The 15,063-nt window shown below is 41.7% G+C and overlaps 1 protein-coding gene across 2 annotated transcripts in view; it reads right to left on the bottom strand.

Annotated features, from left to right (window-relative positions):
* Positions 1–12,815: 12,815 nt before the first annotated feature.
* The window catches only part of AP1AR (adaptor related protein complex 1 associated regulatory protein), a 185,511-nt gene continuing 183,263 nt past the window's right edge, over positions 12,816–15,063 (bottom strand). For both annotated transcript variants that reach the window (XM_086961575.1, XM_086961574.1), the window contains one exon: positions 12,816–14,364. In XM_086961575.1, coding sequence (XP_086817701.1) covers positions 14,105–14,364 — 260 coding nt within the window. In that variant the 3' untranslated portion in view covers positions 12,816–14,104. The remainder of the gene's footprint in view (positions 14,365–15,063) is intronic.

Below are 15,063 nucleotides of genomic sequence, written 5' to 3'. Positions count from 1 at the left end.
GGGTCCAGGGGGCCTATACACAAGGAGCCCTGTGCATGTACAGGTCGAGGACAGTGTAATGGAGAAGGACAGACTTTCAGAACCTTCTATGGAAACCTTCTCCTGTCTGCAAATCGCTGATGTTTTATAAATTATAGCAATCCCTCCACCCCTTCCATCAGTACGATCTTGTCTCATAATTGCATAATTAGGCGGTAAAGCTCTTACGATATCTGGGTCGGAGCTCTCATTGGTCCATGTCTCCGTTAGGAAGAGTACCTCTAGGTCTCGTTCTTCCAGGAGTAATGAGATTTCCAGCGCATGCTTGCGCAGGGATCTGCAATTTATTAGTCCCAGTGAGTAGGAACCAACATCAGGGGTAACAATATCAGCAGTAAACTTAAAATTGCAGCCATTACAAGGGATATGTTCATTGACATATGGAGAGAGGAGATTACAAGTTGGCTTGTGCTCCCTTCTGATTGCCAGGAGTTGGTCCCTATTATATGTTCTTAGTGGGTTATCGGGAGTCCTAGATGTTAGGGGGGTAGCCCCTAGTCCCGTACAGGCCCGGACGGGCCCAGACGCCCAGAATTATTTGAGTTGGAAGAGTCTGAGTCACTTGAAGGGTCTTCCGATGAAGATGTCCCATAGGTGGAGCCCCCTCTTCTTCCATTACGATTGAATGGTGTAGGGACATAGTTGGCACTCGTATATGGATAAATCTTTTCTTTGGAGAATTTGGCTAGGTCTTTTTTGCATTTCTCCAGTTTGGAAAATAGGATACTGTCTTTAAAGTCTTTGTTTCTTTTATTATTCTCATCCTGTTGTTTGGTAAATAGTTAACCCGAGATAGTGGTTCTTATTTGGCCCTCTAACGTTTGAATCTCTACCATGATTTTGTCGGCAGCTTTTTTTGCAATTTTTATAATTAAGACGAGCCAATCTCGCGTGCACTTCCAGGCAATGAGATACCAGTCTCTTATGAATTCTTCATCGTCCAAAAAAAAGAGTTGTGGGGCGTTTGTGACAATCAGTCCTGAAGGGGCACCATTCCCCCGGAGATATTCAGCCATAGAGATCCCGTGAATGCATATACGGGAATGACTTTTCTTTAATATTAGGATTTTAGGCCACCCATCTTCCCCTGTCTCCTGAGGATTAGGTAAGATATCTAACATACTCGGGTTATCGTCAAGAATCGTCTGTATTTCTGCTTCGTCATAGGCTAAACCTAAATTAGACGCCATTGTTTCTCACAAATCAGCGGGTAAGCTGGTAAGCTCTTAACCTACTGTCACCTATGAGTGGTGTATTAAAAAGTGGGAGGAACCTGTATCTGATACCCTCGAGTCACAAACTCTGAAGAGCTATCCAACAAAAGTCAACACAACTAACTTACCATATCAATTTTGGATATGGATAGTAAAAAAAATTTCTCACTTTTATAGAAAGGGACCCGCAGCCTCAGCTGCACTAGCGCTACAACAAACAAAAAGATGGGTGGAGGGTCCGAGGGAATGTTTAACGACCTCAACACAGTTACAATCCCCCTAACAAGCTATAGAAAACACAAAGAGTAACTGTGGGTCTTTGACAAAGAGAAGGCTATGTGTGTGTGGGGATGACTATGTGTGTGCTTCCAACTTAGAGCAAACAACCAGACATTTACCCCATATGAAAAATGTCCATCAGTTACTTTTCCTGTGCCGCCCAATTCATCATTTGGTCTACTTCACATGGTAGGCAGTCCGTATTTTTTACCATCTCTAGAGATATTACAAAGAGATGGATGGTTCTGGTGATGTTAATGCCCAAGATGATTGGTGGATGTTGTCTGTTTGTCACTGAAAGCAGTGCATATGTGATTTGTGAAAAGAAAAGAATGTGCTTGTGGTAAAATTGGAGAGTGTACGCCATATAATTTTATTCTGGAGTTGTGCACTTCCAACAATAAAAACAAAAGAGTGCAAAAAAGTCAGATGGTTCAAACAAATAACTTCTGACTGGGTTTTCTGGTCGACATGTTTCTGCGGACATTTAAAGGCCCAAAGTGGTGCCTGCCGCTTCTTCAGGACCCATTAACTTTATTGCTACTGCTCATAAGTGATGAAATAAAATAAATAGTGAGCAACAATGGTAAATATCACCTGTTCACTTCCGGTAGTCCTCCTGGTTAGATGGAAGAAATCCAGACGTCAAAGTCACCAAAACACACACACATAGACAAACACAAGAACAAACGAGGATAACAAACCATCATTAGTATGGGTTACCACTAACTAAACTAAATTATTGTTCTTTTCATATAGGGTCAAGTGACCTTCATTTGCAACCGACTTTTCAAAGTAAACCATAGGCTCACCTTAGTTTCAAGGGGAACGTGCTTTACCTCACCTGGCAAGCAGCTCAGGACAATGGGGCACCGCTCTAAAGTGTAGGAAATTATATAGTTGTGATAAAATTTGTGACCACTCAACAGATAAAGACTCATAGGGTCGATTCATTCGAAGAGCTAGCTTTAGGTTTGCTCTCCTGTCTACTCCTCTATATTTTAATGGTTGTATTGGGCTTTTAACTTGTAAGAAAAAGTGTCATGAGGAGGGATCGTCTGTGTCGACTGTTCAAAGTAAACAGCGGACACATCACGAACTTATGAATAGTTGTTGTAATGAACATTACTCTAGTGGCAACCTCGATGTTACTTGACACTATATGGTGTAATACATTTTCTTATTCTCCATTTGTTCTTTTTTATTTTTTGTTTATTGCCTCCAGTATTTGTGCAAAATGATGAGTTGCCAGAGCGTTTTATTCAAGTATTGTGGCTTATAGTCAGAAAACTTGATTTTGTCTGGGTGCATACCTCCGCTATTAACACAGAGGAATGGATGTCACGATTGTTATTTACAGCCCTTCATTGTCTCACCCTCGCTTGGGGCCCGCATTAAACTGCTTGTTTTAGACCCCCTCCTTAAAAAAGCGCGCATCGTAACAAAGTAACTGATGGTCATTTTTTATATGGGGTAAATGTCCGGTTGTTTGCTCTAAGTTGGAAGCACACACATAGTCATTCCCACACACACAGAGCCTTCTCTTTGTCAAAGACCCACAGTTACTCTGTGCACTTCACCAATGGTAACCAGTGCTAAAGGGCTTGTGCTCTCTCCTCTGAACAAAGTAGAATTGGCTTACACCCAATTGGCATATTTAATTCAGTCCCTAGTAAAGTGGTACTACATGTGCCCTGGGCTGGTAAATTAAATGGGTGACTGTAAACAGGCTACCTAAGTGGGTGACTGTGTCACCAACTTAGGTAGCCTATTTACATGTCTCAGGCCTGCCATTAAAGCCTGTGTGTGCAATTTTAGGTTGTAATTTTCGACCTGGCAATAGCAATCTTCTATCAGTCTCAAACCTGCATTTGAATACACATGTCACCCTTAGGGTAGGCCCTTAGCAGCCCACAGGGCAGGCTGTGATGTATTTAAAAAAGCAGGACATGTACTTTTAATCTTTACATATCCTGATAGTGAAAAGTCGTAAATTAGTCTTTCAGTAATGGAACGCCTGCTTCTCCCACAGGATAACTTTAGAGTTGCCTTATTATACTTAATAAGCTGTAACATCCAAATGGGAGGAGGTACACAGTTCATGTATGGTTTCTTTCTAATTGTTTACAATTTTGAAAATTGCACTTTTATAAGTTGGCAATTTTCTGCATTAGCCATTTAGTGCCTGTAGCCTGTATCTGGGTCACATGACCGGGTGTAGTCCACAGTTGGGCTTTGTGTATTCTTCCTAGACAGCCACACACAGTAGAGAGCTTAGGTGTGGGAGGATGGCCATCAATGGCGGGATGTGAGGGCAGAGCTGGGCACAGCCCTACTTGCACTTGAATAGGCTGTGTCTTGCCTTCACACAAAGGACTGCATTCCCACTATAGTTAGCCAGGAGCTAGGGCAAGGGAGGCAAGAAACCTATGCACTTCAAAGGGAAACCATTAGAAGCTTCTCCCATTTCAAAGAAAGTACCAGCAATAAATATTGGACCTCAGACACCAACTCTTCAGTACAGTTCTGGAACTGCGGAAAACACTGCCAGGAAGGAATGCTGTGCTGTGGAAAAGAATGCCACTCTGCTGGACTGCTGTCATGAATGACTGCTGCCAGCTGTGCTGACCTGCTGCCCTCTTGCCTGGGTCAGAAGGGCTGGACCTGAATCCAGGACCACCAGAGTGACTCCAAGGGCTAGTCTCTTGTAACCAGCACCTGGACTCTGCAACTGTGAGTCCTACCCTGCCAAGTGGTGCCATCCCAGTCCCGGACCCTTCGAAGTGGACCTGAAGGTGCTCAGCCAGCCCATCTGTGGATACAGACGACACATCAATCTCTGCTGCTGTGCAACCCTGAGCAGAACCGATGCATCACCTTTGTTGCGTGAAATTTCCCAGTGCCAGGACTTTGCATCACAGCTTCTCAGAAGCAATGCACTGCCTTGGCTGCTTGAAGTCGGTCTTCGCATTGCAAGCCTTCACTGACTTGATCCTCAATGACGATGCAGGACCACGCATCACAGCCCTGTAGCTCCTTGGAACCGATGGATCGCATTGGCTGCATGATGCAGCCAAGACACAGGACCTCACAACGCTCCGTAACCAGGGTTTAAGATACTCTAGTTCAGTGGACCTAACTGGGCCCCTGTAGCAGGGCCACGGTCTATTGCGGTCAACCAGAACTTATGATTTTGTCCCGGTACTTTGCAACTGGATATTCACAGTTCATGCTTTCTGCTTTTTGGTGTAATTTCTACTGACACCTATAAACCTGCATATCTCCTGTTCTTCCGATTGGATTTTTGTGGTTTTTCTCTTGATTTATTAAATTTACTCTATTTTTCTAAATTGGTGTGGGATTTTTCTTGAGTTGTGTTTTCACCTTATTACTGTTTGAAGTGCTGCATAAAATGCTTTACACATTGCCTCTACGTTAAGTCTGACTGCTCTGCACCAAGCTACCAGAGGATTGAGCACAGGTTAATTTGGGGTTTACCTATGCCTCACCCTGACAAAGATTGTGGTTCCTGCTTGAGTAGGGTTTCACCCCCCTCAACCACTACTCCCAATTTCTTACAATAAGCACATGAAGAGAGCTGGTGAGGTCAAAGGACAGCACAGCAAACTTAAAATGCTCCTAGCCCACCCACCTTCAACTGCATGTAACGTCTGTGGGACTACAGGATTGTTTTAGAAAATGCATGTCCTTTAACTCCAAGGACACCTTTTAGTCACCCTAGTCCAGGGCAGAAAGGATATGGGCCAATGTGAGCATTTTGAATTTGTCCATTCACAGGGAAGCATTCAGAGGTCCAAGACAGGCCTACAGCCGCCAGTCATTTCTCAGAGGAGAATTAGCAGGAATAACAACCCAGCTTTTCCCTCCGGTACCCTCTCTAAGGCCCCGCTGGAGAACAACAGGCAGACTTTCTGTAGAAGTATGGACAGATGCTCTTCAAAAATGTGTTCTGGTATGGGAGGGATATAGGACGGGGCTGAAAGAAAAGCTAGAGCAAGACTCATATCGGACGTCATAGATCATCAACTCAGGAGGAAGTGTTGAATCCTGCCCCACTGGTTTGGCATACGCCGCAGACGGCAAAAGCAGATGGTTACCCATTGTTGCAGGGGAAGGGGAGACATAGGAGTAGTGCCCCTGCTGGCCAGTGCGCTGTCTGTTGGTTTTACATCCACAACCCTAAAAAGAGTGGGATGTTTGCTGCATCACTGGCTATGAAGACTGTCTCTACCCATATGCCAGGCGTCTGGAACAGCCTCTGAAGTTTTGGTACTGGTAAGGAAATTGCTTTGCCGAAATAAAAAGCCTCAAGGAATGCACTGCTGTACTGCATTACAAAGCGAAGCCTGGCTCCTCTTTCTTTCATTAAAGGGGATATCTATTAGTGATGCCTGGACATAGCCGGAAAATCTGACTGATCTCATCCAGGCAGGTCTACGAAAGACCACATTAATAATTTTAACTCCTTTGTCAAAGCAGTCAGTGGGATCCAAGCTTGCCTGGATGATGTACGTAGCAGTCATGTATCATCTGAGCGAAAGAGGCCCTAAGGTCCTCCAGGACCAACGGCGGGATCTTACTGACCATGTCCCTAAGGGCATGCATCCAGAAGCCCAACAGGCAGACTATGTTTATGGAGCTCAGTGCCACGCTGGCAGAAGAAAACACATGCTTTCCAAACGTGTCAATCTTTTTGGATTCTCTATCAGGGGGACCGGACTGAAATTCATTAGGATTCACTTACTTGCTGGGGCATGTACAAAGAGTCTCTCCAAATTAGGATGGTTAATTAGAAAATTGTGGGACCCTGGGGCCCTGCAGGGCTCTGGTTGAGACGCATTGGAAGGAGGTTGGTACTTAGGAAACAAATGCGTTACATTTATAAACAGGTGCCGCATAGGAAGCCATGACTCTGGCCTATTTAGGAAAGCAGCTGCCATTTCGAGTTGAGCCTGGTGGAAAAAATGTAGTCTGGGATAAGTTTGGGGTTTCATTCATCCTGAAAGACAGAAATAAGCTCCCTTTATTGTGGGGTAAAATATTTCTGTTCAGCTTTTGATTCTTTATTCCTCACATGGACTATAAGGCAATATTACATTCCAGGATCCACTTCCAGATCTCCATGGCTAGCTGACATTATGGATGGACACAGCTATAATATTAGGTTGTCAGAATTCTAGGTGCCACAAGGACATTATTCAACCTAAGATGGAGCAGATAATTCATTTGATTGCATTACTCCAAAAGTCTGAACCACTGAGGAATTGCTATGGTTTCTTTACGTAAATGCCATTAAGCCAGCAGGGATGGAGTTCTGATGGCACTAAACAAAGTCAAAGGTGTAATAAGACTTGTGGAACCGTTAATTCGCCTCTTGGTATACATACTGAACCCACTAAGGAAAAAGACTGTCATGAATAACTGTCATCCCTTGTCTGCTATAAGGAAATATTAGATGTAAAAAGAAAAGAAAATCTATCAATGTTGCTGACCAACAAGAAGATTATTTGGATACCTCAAAGAGGGAGAGTACTTGTTTCAGGGTTATAACTTTCCAATAAAGGTGAAAAGTGATGCAGCTGATGTATCTATCCTGCAACGATGAATGGCAGCTTTTTATAAGGTAGCAACACAAACTTGGTAGGTTGACCAAGTAGTCCATTTTTTAAGAGGGCTGATTTTAAACTTAAGATGGCCTAATCCACAGATGGCGATCGGATTCACCAATCATTCAGACATGGCTAATGTTGAATGGTCCATTGATACAATAAGCCAATACCGCAAGGCCTGATGATACAGATAAGCCAACACTGCATCTAAAATGAACATATGCTGGCACTATGGGCATTTAAGTGCACTTTAAATCTACAGGATCGAGAATATCCAGGGGCTGAACATCTGACAGGATTTGCATAAAGGTTATCACTAAGAGGTTGGGTTTTTAATGCGAACTTATTTCAATATTGTTTCGCAGCAGGTGCATAAGTAATGCTCTGTCTCTACCTCAATGGCACCCAGCAAATGCGTTAGTAGATCCAATAGCAGCTCTAAAAAAAAGCCACCATGGTGGTGTTGCAATCACTCTACAAGGGCAAGATGAGGAATGCCCAGCAATTATAGAGTTTACACACTTCCTACATAAGCAAAGGTATGCCTTCCTGGATATGGGGTAGGAAAGCAACAATTGCTACCCCTAGGAATTCATCCTTATAAACCTGTTTAAGGAGGAGAGGGTTTGGCTTTCATACAAGTGAGCTAACCATTGCTTATATGTCACGAGTCAATTAATTATAGAGAATGCCTACATGGTACTCTATGCATAGTCACTTGAGATGCCAAATCTCTGCTGATGCATCTGTGCAGAATTTTATCAACAACTCTTACTGGGCAACTCATGCACTTTAAAATCATGAAGTGGTCTTTTACCAGTACTTTTTTGGGGAGAAGGCCACAAACCGGATCATCTTATTCTACATGAAAAAGTTGCATTCATCACTGACCACGATGCGATTAGCCTACTGGAGGGCAAGATAATCCTCTGGATGTGTCTGACTGATGGTATCTAAATAGTGTTTTTTCACCAGCATGGTATAGCTTTTTCTGGAAGAATCTTAGAGCCCAGTGGCAATGCATTTAAGATGGAGGAGGCATTTACAGACAAAGAGCTGCCATCAGGAGTGCTGTGGTTGAACATGGGCACAATCTGGAAGGCTTTTTCTTTTCTGCGTTATATGGTCCTTTTTACTGAGCTCTATTGTTGTCCTGACACCTGCATTATGTGCCCTCCGCTTCCTATGAAGTAATAAATAAATGCTATTGGCATTAAAGAGCAAGGGGCATTGCAGCAATCTAGGAGGGGATTTATTGCCACCTCTACCACCAAGGACTTGGGTATGGCTTTCAGGTTTTTGAGTTGACGGAAGCAACTCCCATCCAATGAGTTCTCTTGGACAGAAAAGGCGTCTTTGGTGTTAAACACATTGCTTTACCGTTTCCACCCCGTGCTGATCTCGGTCATGGATTTTAGAATTAAAAGCTGCTAAAGGGCCTTTAGTACTGGAAATGATGACCTCCATTTTAGAACTATTTGATTGGTGATTTGTGGCCACTTTGGTCTGAATGTCCAACAGTGTCAGCTATAAGTCAATACACAATGATGAATAAGTAAACTAATATAGGCTGGTGTGCAGTCAGCCTACGCGCCACCCCTGAATGCATGCAAAAGTGATAGAAGACAAATGTTACAAGGGAAAGTAAGAGAGGGGAGACCACTGGGACACCACAATAAAGCACAATGATCCCAGAGGTGAAGCCAAGTTTCATCTGCTGTGGTATTTTCTCTAAGAAGGATTGGAGCTATGGACTGAGGTACCCAAGATGCGGATAGATGCACCAATAGGATGTGATTATCCACTACATTGAAGTCTGTGGACAAATCCAAAATTACCAGCAAGTTCTGAGTACATCCGAGGTTGTGGCAGAGTCTCGGAAAGCTATTATTATGTTTGCACTTGTAAAGCGCGCTGCTACCCGGAGGTTTCCTGGCGCTGTGCAACGCTGGGGAACCCGTCCTGGCTTTCCTTGTGGGATGGTCCCTGCTGGGAGTCCCCAGGGTGGAGCCAGGCATCCCCGGCGTTGGGGGGGGGGGGCCGTTGTGGAGATTAGGCAAGCTAATGCCCAGAGTTGCTGAGTGTGACCCCAGATTAAAGTAGGCACCGAAGCGAGAATTATCGAGTCTGCTGATCCAAGTCCACGATCCTGCCACGTCGGGAATTGAACCCTGGTCCCGGCCGACTTCTGCTCCCGGGTCTGCCGCCTCTAACTGGTGAGCCACACCACTCCACAGCTACTCTATGCACCTCGATGTGGTATACACTTGGACTGGACAGCGATAGAACCTGATGGGAGAACAGGAGGTTTTACTCGAGAATACCCTTTCTCAAGGATTTTGGCAACTAATGATAAACTGGCAACAAGCGTGGAGGTGACTGAATAAATTATGTAAAGATCAGCGTTTCTTCAATGTACTAGTTACTTAAGATTCTTAGACAAATTGAATAGAAAACAAATATAAGGAGCAAACAACTTGTAATATAAGTTGATTTCTCCGAGGGAGTCAGTATGTTTAAGATAGTCAAATGAATTGTGATTCTAAAGTTTTCTCTACTATTCTTGCTATGAGGTTTAGTAATATCATAGGCAGTATTTTACATGATGACCAGGAAAATGTTTAATTCCTGTTGGCATCTGAATGAGCTTACACAACCGAGATTGATGATTTGGCAATAGCTTTTGATGTCTTATTGTAAATGTATCAGCTTGCCATCTGAAAGATCATTGAGGGGGTTAACTGAAGTTTCTTTTGGCAATAAATGCAAAACAAATCTAAATTTGGACAATGTTAATTGACATTCGCGCAATCCTCATAGAAGTCTACCAGAGCTGAAGGTCTGGTAAATGGGAATCTTTCCCCAGGTTTTGGCGTAGAAAGGGGAATCAGGCAGGGTTGCCGCCCTCTGTTCCTTATTCTTTTTATTTATTGAATCACTGGCACAATCTCTCAGGATGGGTAATAGAGACATCCCTTTTCTTTATAAACGTTACTGCAATAATGTGAACTTTTATGCACGATTTGATAGCCTACACTTCTGAGTCACATAAGAGAATACCTCGGGGACACAATTTGGTATGGGGTTTTGGGTGCCTTTCAGTGTATATAGTAATTAATACCAAGTCCTAGATCATGGTGGTGAATATGAAGTATGATTTGTTTCACAAATATGATGATGCAATATATTTAGGTGTAAGTTTCACTAATAACGTTTAGAAGTTGATGGCCCATTATCTGAATAAAATAAATAGGCAGATGGATAGGTTATGGAGTACATGGTAGATCCTACCCTTAATGATGTCTGGTGAGTTAATCTGTTACCGATGTCAACCCTCCCCAATCACAACTTTTGTTTGATGCCATCCCCTTTGGTGTTGGCAAAAAAAAAGCATTGTGAAGATTTAAGGCAAATTAAATATTTCTGGTTGGGAGGTTATATGGAAGAAGTTTTGATGACTGGTCAAGAAGGTAGCTCTGCTTGAAATCCACTTATATTATAGGGCTTTACAACTGAAGAACATTAGAGTAGTTAAAGCTCATCCTGATCAATCATAGCATGGTTTACTCTTGAAAGCCAAGTTAGCAGGTCATTGTAAAGATGCTATCTTGTATTAATTCTCATCTCCAAAATACTTTAAAAAGGTCTATTTAATGATCCTAGCTCTGGCATCTAGAATATGGTAAGAGGTGAAGAAAGTGGTATGGATACCATTTTATAGGATGTTGTACCTGCATGGGATTGGCCTGGGAATGGTGCCTGAATGGTAAATATGATACTCATGGCCACCCTATAAACCAGTCCAGCTCTTCTGTATGAAGTTACTTTGTTGAGGACAGTAAGCTCACATCATTGGATTCCTTTGGCATTGCCACTGAGGGTGATTTTTCCAAGTTTTAATACATGCAGATTGTTTCTTGGATCCCTTGCAGCTCTTCCTGTGGCATTTGAGACTTGATTTCATGGAACAGCTCTAAGGAAAGAAGTCACAAGGTGATACAATGAGAAGTGTGATGCCATGGAGAAAAAGGTGATCCAGTGGAACTGGGATCCAGATGCTGCTAATGCTGGAGTACAAAGATATCTGGCAAGTATCAATGCACATTCTATACTTCATTGTCAAATCGGCCACAATGCGGGAAAAAATTCTTCATGATACTGGACGGCGAACAAGCTCTCCATATTCAGAAAAGGTGGAGAAGTTCAATGCTCAAAGCGCAATGATCCTAATGCAGATGATGTACGTATTTGTAGATTGTCTTTTTCCTGAAGATTATTGGAATACTGAGAATGTTTATTGTTGCTATCCTCAGACAAGAAAACATAGAAGAGTGTACTCTAGTCTTTTTGGTATTTTCAGTGCAGATATTACTTTGTCTCACGATAAAAAAAAGCATCTACTGTCTTACTTTGTTAGCATAACATGAAATATGTAAGAAACATGTCTCTAATCTGATTGCAAGCTGTAAAGTTAACGTGTAGACTGGACATGAGCAGACAGACAAGTTAGATGCCAACATTTTGGGGTATGTTTACGAAATGGTTGGAAGAGGAGAACGAGATGGAATAATATAAGGTTCTGGAACTATACCTTCTACTCCAAAGACCACATGGGTATTTGAACCCTCAAGAGTCTCGAGCATTAACAGATTCAGATTGAAAGCCAGAGTCTCGGTTTGCCCAGAGTCTCTAGTTGTGTGCATAAACCTGAAGATAATACGAGGAATAAAGATTCAAAAAAGGTTTGATAGTGTTGTCAAAAGAAATACATTTGAAGGAAAACTAAGGCTACAGTATATGTGGGCACCCCCTTAAAAAAATTGTTAAACTTGAGCAGTGTAGTCCATGTGACAATCACAACCTGCTCTCATTGAATCTTATTATTTTCACAACAAATAAGTAATTTAGCTGGTCATATAGATTTTAGCAGTGTGGTGCATAGAGAACAGGAGTGATTTAATGTTGTGGAAACCAGTTTAAAGAGGGTAGATGGCTGATATAAAGCCCTTCAATATTCAAATTCCAATAGGTTTACATAGCTAAAACAGCCTTTTTAGATATCTTGAAGAGGGATTGATATTCCACTTTAACAACCATCTCTATAACTCAACTTTCCCAAGCAGTCTTCTCCTTACAGAAAGAACAAAAAGCCTTCTCACAAGGGTGCTTGCTACCGGAAAGAAATGGGTCTGTCACTAATCAGCAAATCTAGAGGCTGGTAAGCCAGTATAGGCTTTACTTGATGGAAGCTATTTTAAGCTTCATGGTGACAAACATGTATTCTTTTAGAGAGTTATTGTAAGAATTCTCACAGTTTTACTTGGAGTGCATTCGTTTAAAGGGCACTAGGTGCCATCTGAATGCATATTACTAACAATATATATTTTGAAAGTACTTGATTTATCTTAAAAACTAAATATTTATGCACATTTTGTGGCAGCCCATCTAATACTGTGTATAATACAACTTGAAAATAAGGACTTGCATATTCACTGTGCTTTCTGACAGACTGGGATCTTGTAGCACTATAAATACACACCATTATTTCCCAGAGTACCAACCAGGATTCAAATATGTGACCATCAGGTTACAGTCAGCGAGATCTACCATTATTGCACTAACCACTTTTGCTTTCATAACATAAAAAAATGCATTTTCCATCAATAAGATTGAATTTATTTTTCATTTAAGGTACGTGTGTGTTATATTTTATATGCAATTTCCTGAAGGTGAATGGCTAACAACATAGTGACAGAATATTTTGTTCTTTTAAACCAGGTCTGTTATAGTGCCCCCACTGCACTCAGGATCACAATTCTCACACTTTTATGCACTTCAACCTTTAGGAATACCTTGTGATAAAATAGGCCACAGAGAGGTGCATAACTCTAAACAGCGTTAACCTTTAGCTTAGTACTTCCTGCCTGAAAAGGAGCCATTCTGCCAGGCAGAGCATTACCTCAAGGCCACCACAATCAATCTGCTAATCAAATGAGGTGACCAGAATGAAGGAATTTTAACAGAGGCAGCACTTTCAGAGTCCAAAACAACCCCATTCTTTTTGCAGAAAAGGGTGATTTGAGGTAGCTGTATACAGGAAATGACCAGAGTTAGAGTGCATTAAGAGCTTTAGTAATCAGATGTATAGAAATTCATTGGATGTGGAGCACATTTGATTTAAATATATAAATACCCAGCTTCTCTGTTAAGTTGGGAAGAAACTGTGTGATCTCTTGTAGGGCATGTTGAATTCAGGCTACTGGCATTGCAAACCTCAACAGCTTTCAGTGGAAACCTACCTGACTTATGTGCATTCGTGACGTAAGTGCCAGAGGTAAAACTCACATGGGAGATGCACCTTGATCAGTCTAAGAAAAACACATTTAAATAGGTTCTAGCTGGGCTGACTAAAGGAGAAAGATGTTCTAACAGTCAAGAGAAAAAGATTCGGTGGGCAGAGAGTGAACAATTAAATACCCCATTGAACAACATTATCCTAATTCTTCAACTCAATATCGAATCTAGATGTGGACTTTGTTCCACTATGCCCCTGTTTTCAAATTGAAAAGCTCCTGAAATGCATACCTTTCTGCAAGAAATGGGACCTTAAAAGTTAAATAAAAAAACACAATGCAGGATTGTGTTTAGTATTAGTGCAGATAATTTAATAACAAACCCAGTTAATCTAGAAATATATGTGATAGAACTACAGTACCCAAAGATCTTTAAAACGTTAGGATGTAAATGATGAAATTGCACTTAATTCTGAATTAATTCAGATACATTGTGTCATTGCCATACCTTACTAATGAGCTTTTTACAGCATGGTTTAGTTTTCTTCTTATTAAAAAAAAGGCTCAGAATAAACATTTGTACATTCCGTCCGACTGTAGCTGGTCATTGAGCAGAAAGGTTTCCAAGTTTTTCTTCCACCAGCTACATCTAACTATCCTGCTGGTCAGCTTCAGATGTCTTTGTGTCCAACAGTTCTAAAACAGGGTTCACAAATCCTGCATACTCAGAGTTTCCATTGTCATCCAATTCAGCACTAACAAAATCATTTTCCCACTCCAGTCCATTGGAGTCATCGGAGGTTGAGGTGGGGTGGCTGCCAGTCTTCTTCGTGCTGTGCTTTAGAGCAGCGCGCAAGATGTCCTCTTCTGTTTTGGAGCGTTCCCTCATTGGAACCATTCTGTTCATTCCTGTTGATACAAAGGGCAACAATATTAGATATTCTATGCTTTCTGGCAGAATCCCTTGTATTTGTTATCCAGACACCAAATTTGTGATACAGAATATGTGCAAAACATCACCTTAGTTTCAAGATCTTCCTTTCAGTGATAGTGATGCATACATTGGAGGCATGTGTGTGTATGTACACATCACACGTGCTGTCCGTGGCTCGAGAAGTACAGAGTTGAACTACATTATCGCAATGTATAGCCAGAAGTAATGTAACTAAATACAAAACTACATGATAAAAAGAGCAGCCAAAATAAAGATGATTTAGTTGCCTCAGAGGTAAGAGGGTAAACCTCAAAAAAGTAGTAGGCTTTGGTGAATGAATGCACACTTAACAGAACCACTAGAATCAAAAATCAATTTAAGACTTGCTGTATTGAATATAAATACTCTCCCTAATTCAAATCTCATACACCAACCACGAACTAATGATCACCTTAGAACCCGCATGTCAAGGGAAATTGTAGGTGTAAATAAAAAAAGTCTTCTATTCTAAGTCTCATGCATGTCTGTCTTAAGTTTTTTTTTGGACAATATCTATTAATTCAGGCAAGCGTTTACCTTTCACACAGCCCCCTCTAATAATCCCACCTAAATCACTAATTCTCACAAAGAAACTAATGCATGGAGTGGTTTACTTTGGTGTGCAAAACGAACCC

The sequence above is a fragment of the Lissotriton vulgaris genome, chromosome 3_1 (assembly GCF_964263255.1).
Source record: "Lissotriton vulgaris chromosome 3_1, aLisVul1.2, whole genome shotgun sequence".
Taxonomy (NCBI): Eukaryota; Metazoa; Chordata; class Amphibia; order Caudata; family Salamandridae; genus Lissotriton; species Lissotriton vulgaris.
Note: the sequence above shows the minus strand (reverse complement) of the source record. Positions and strands in the feature narration are given on the sequence as shown.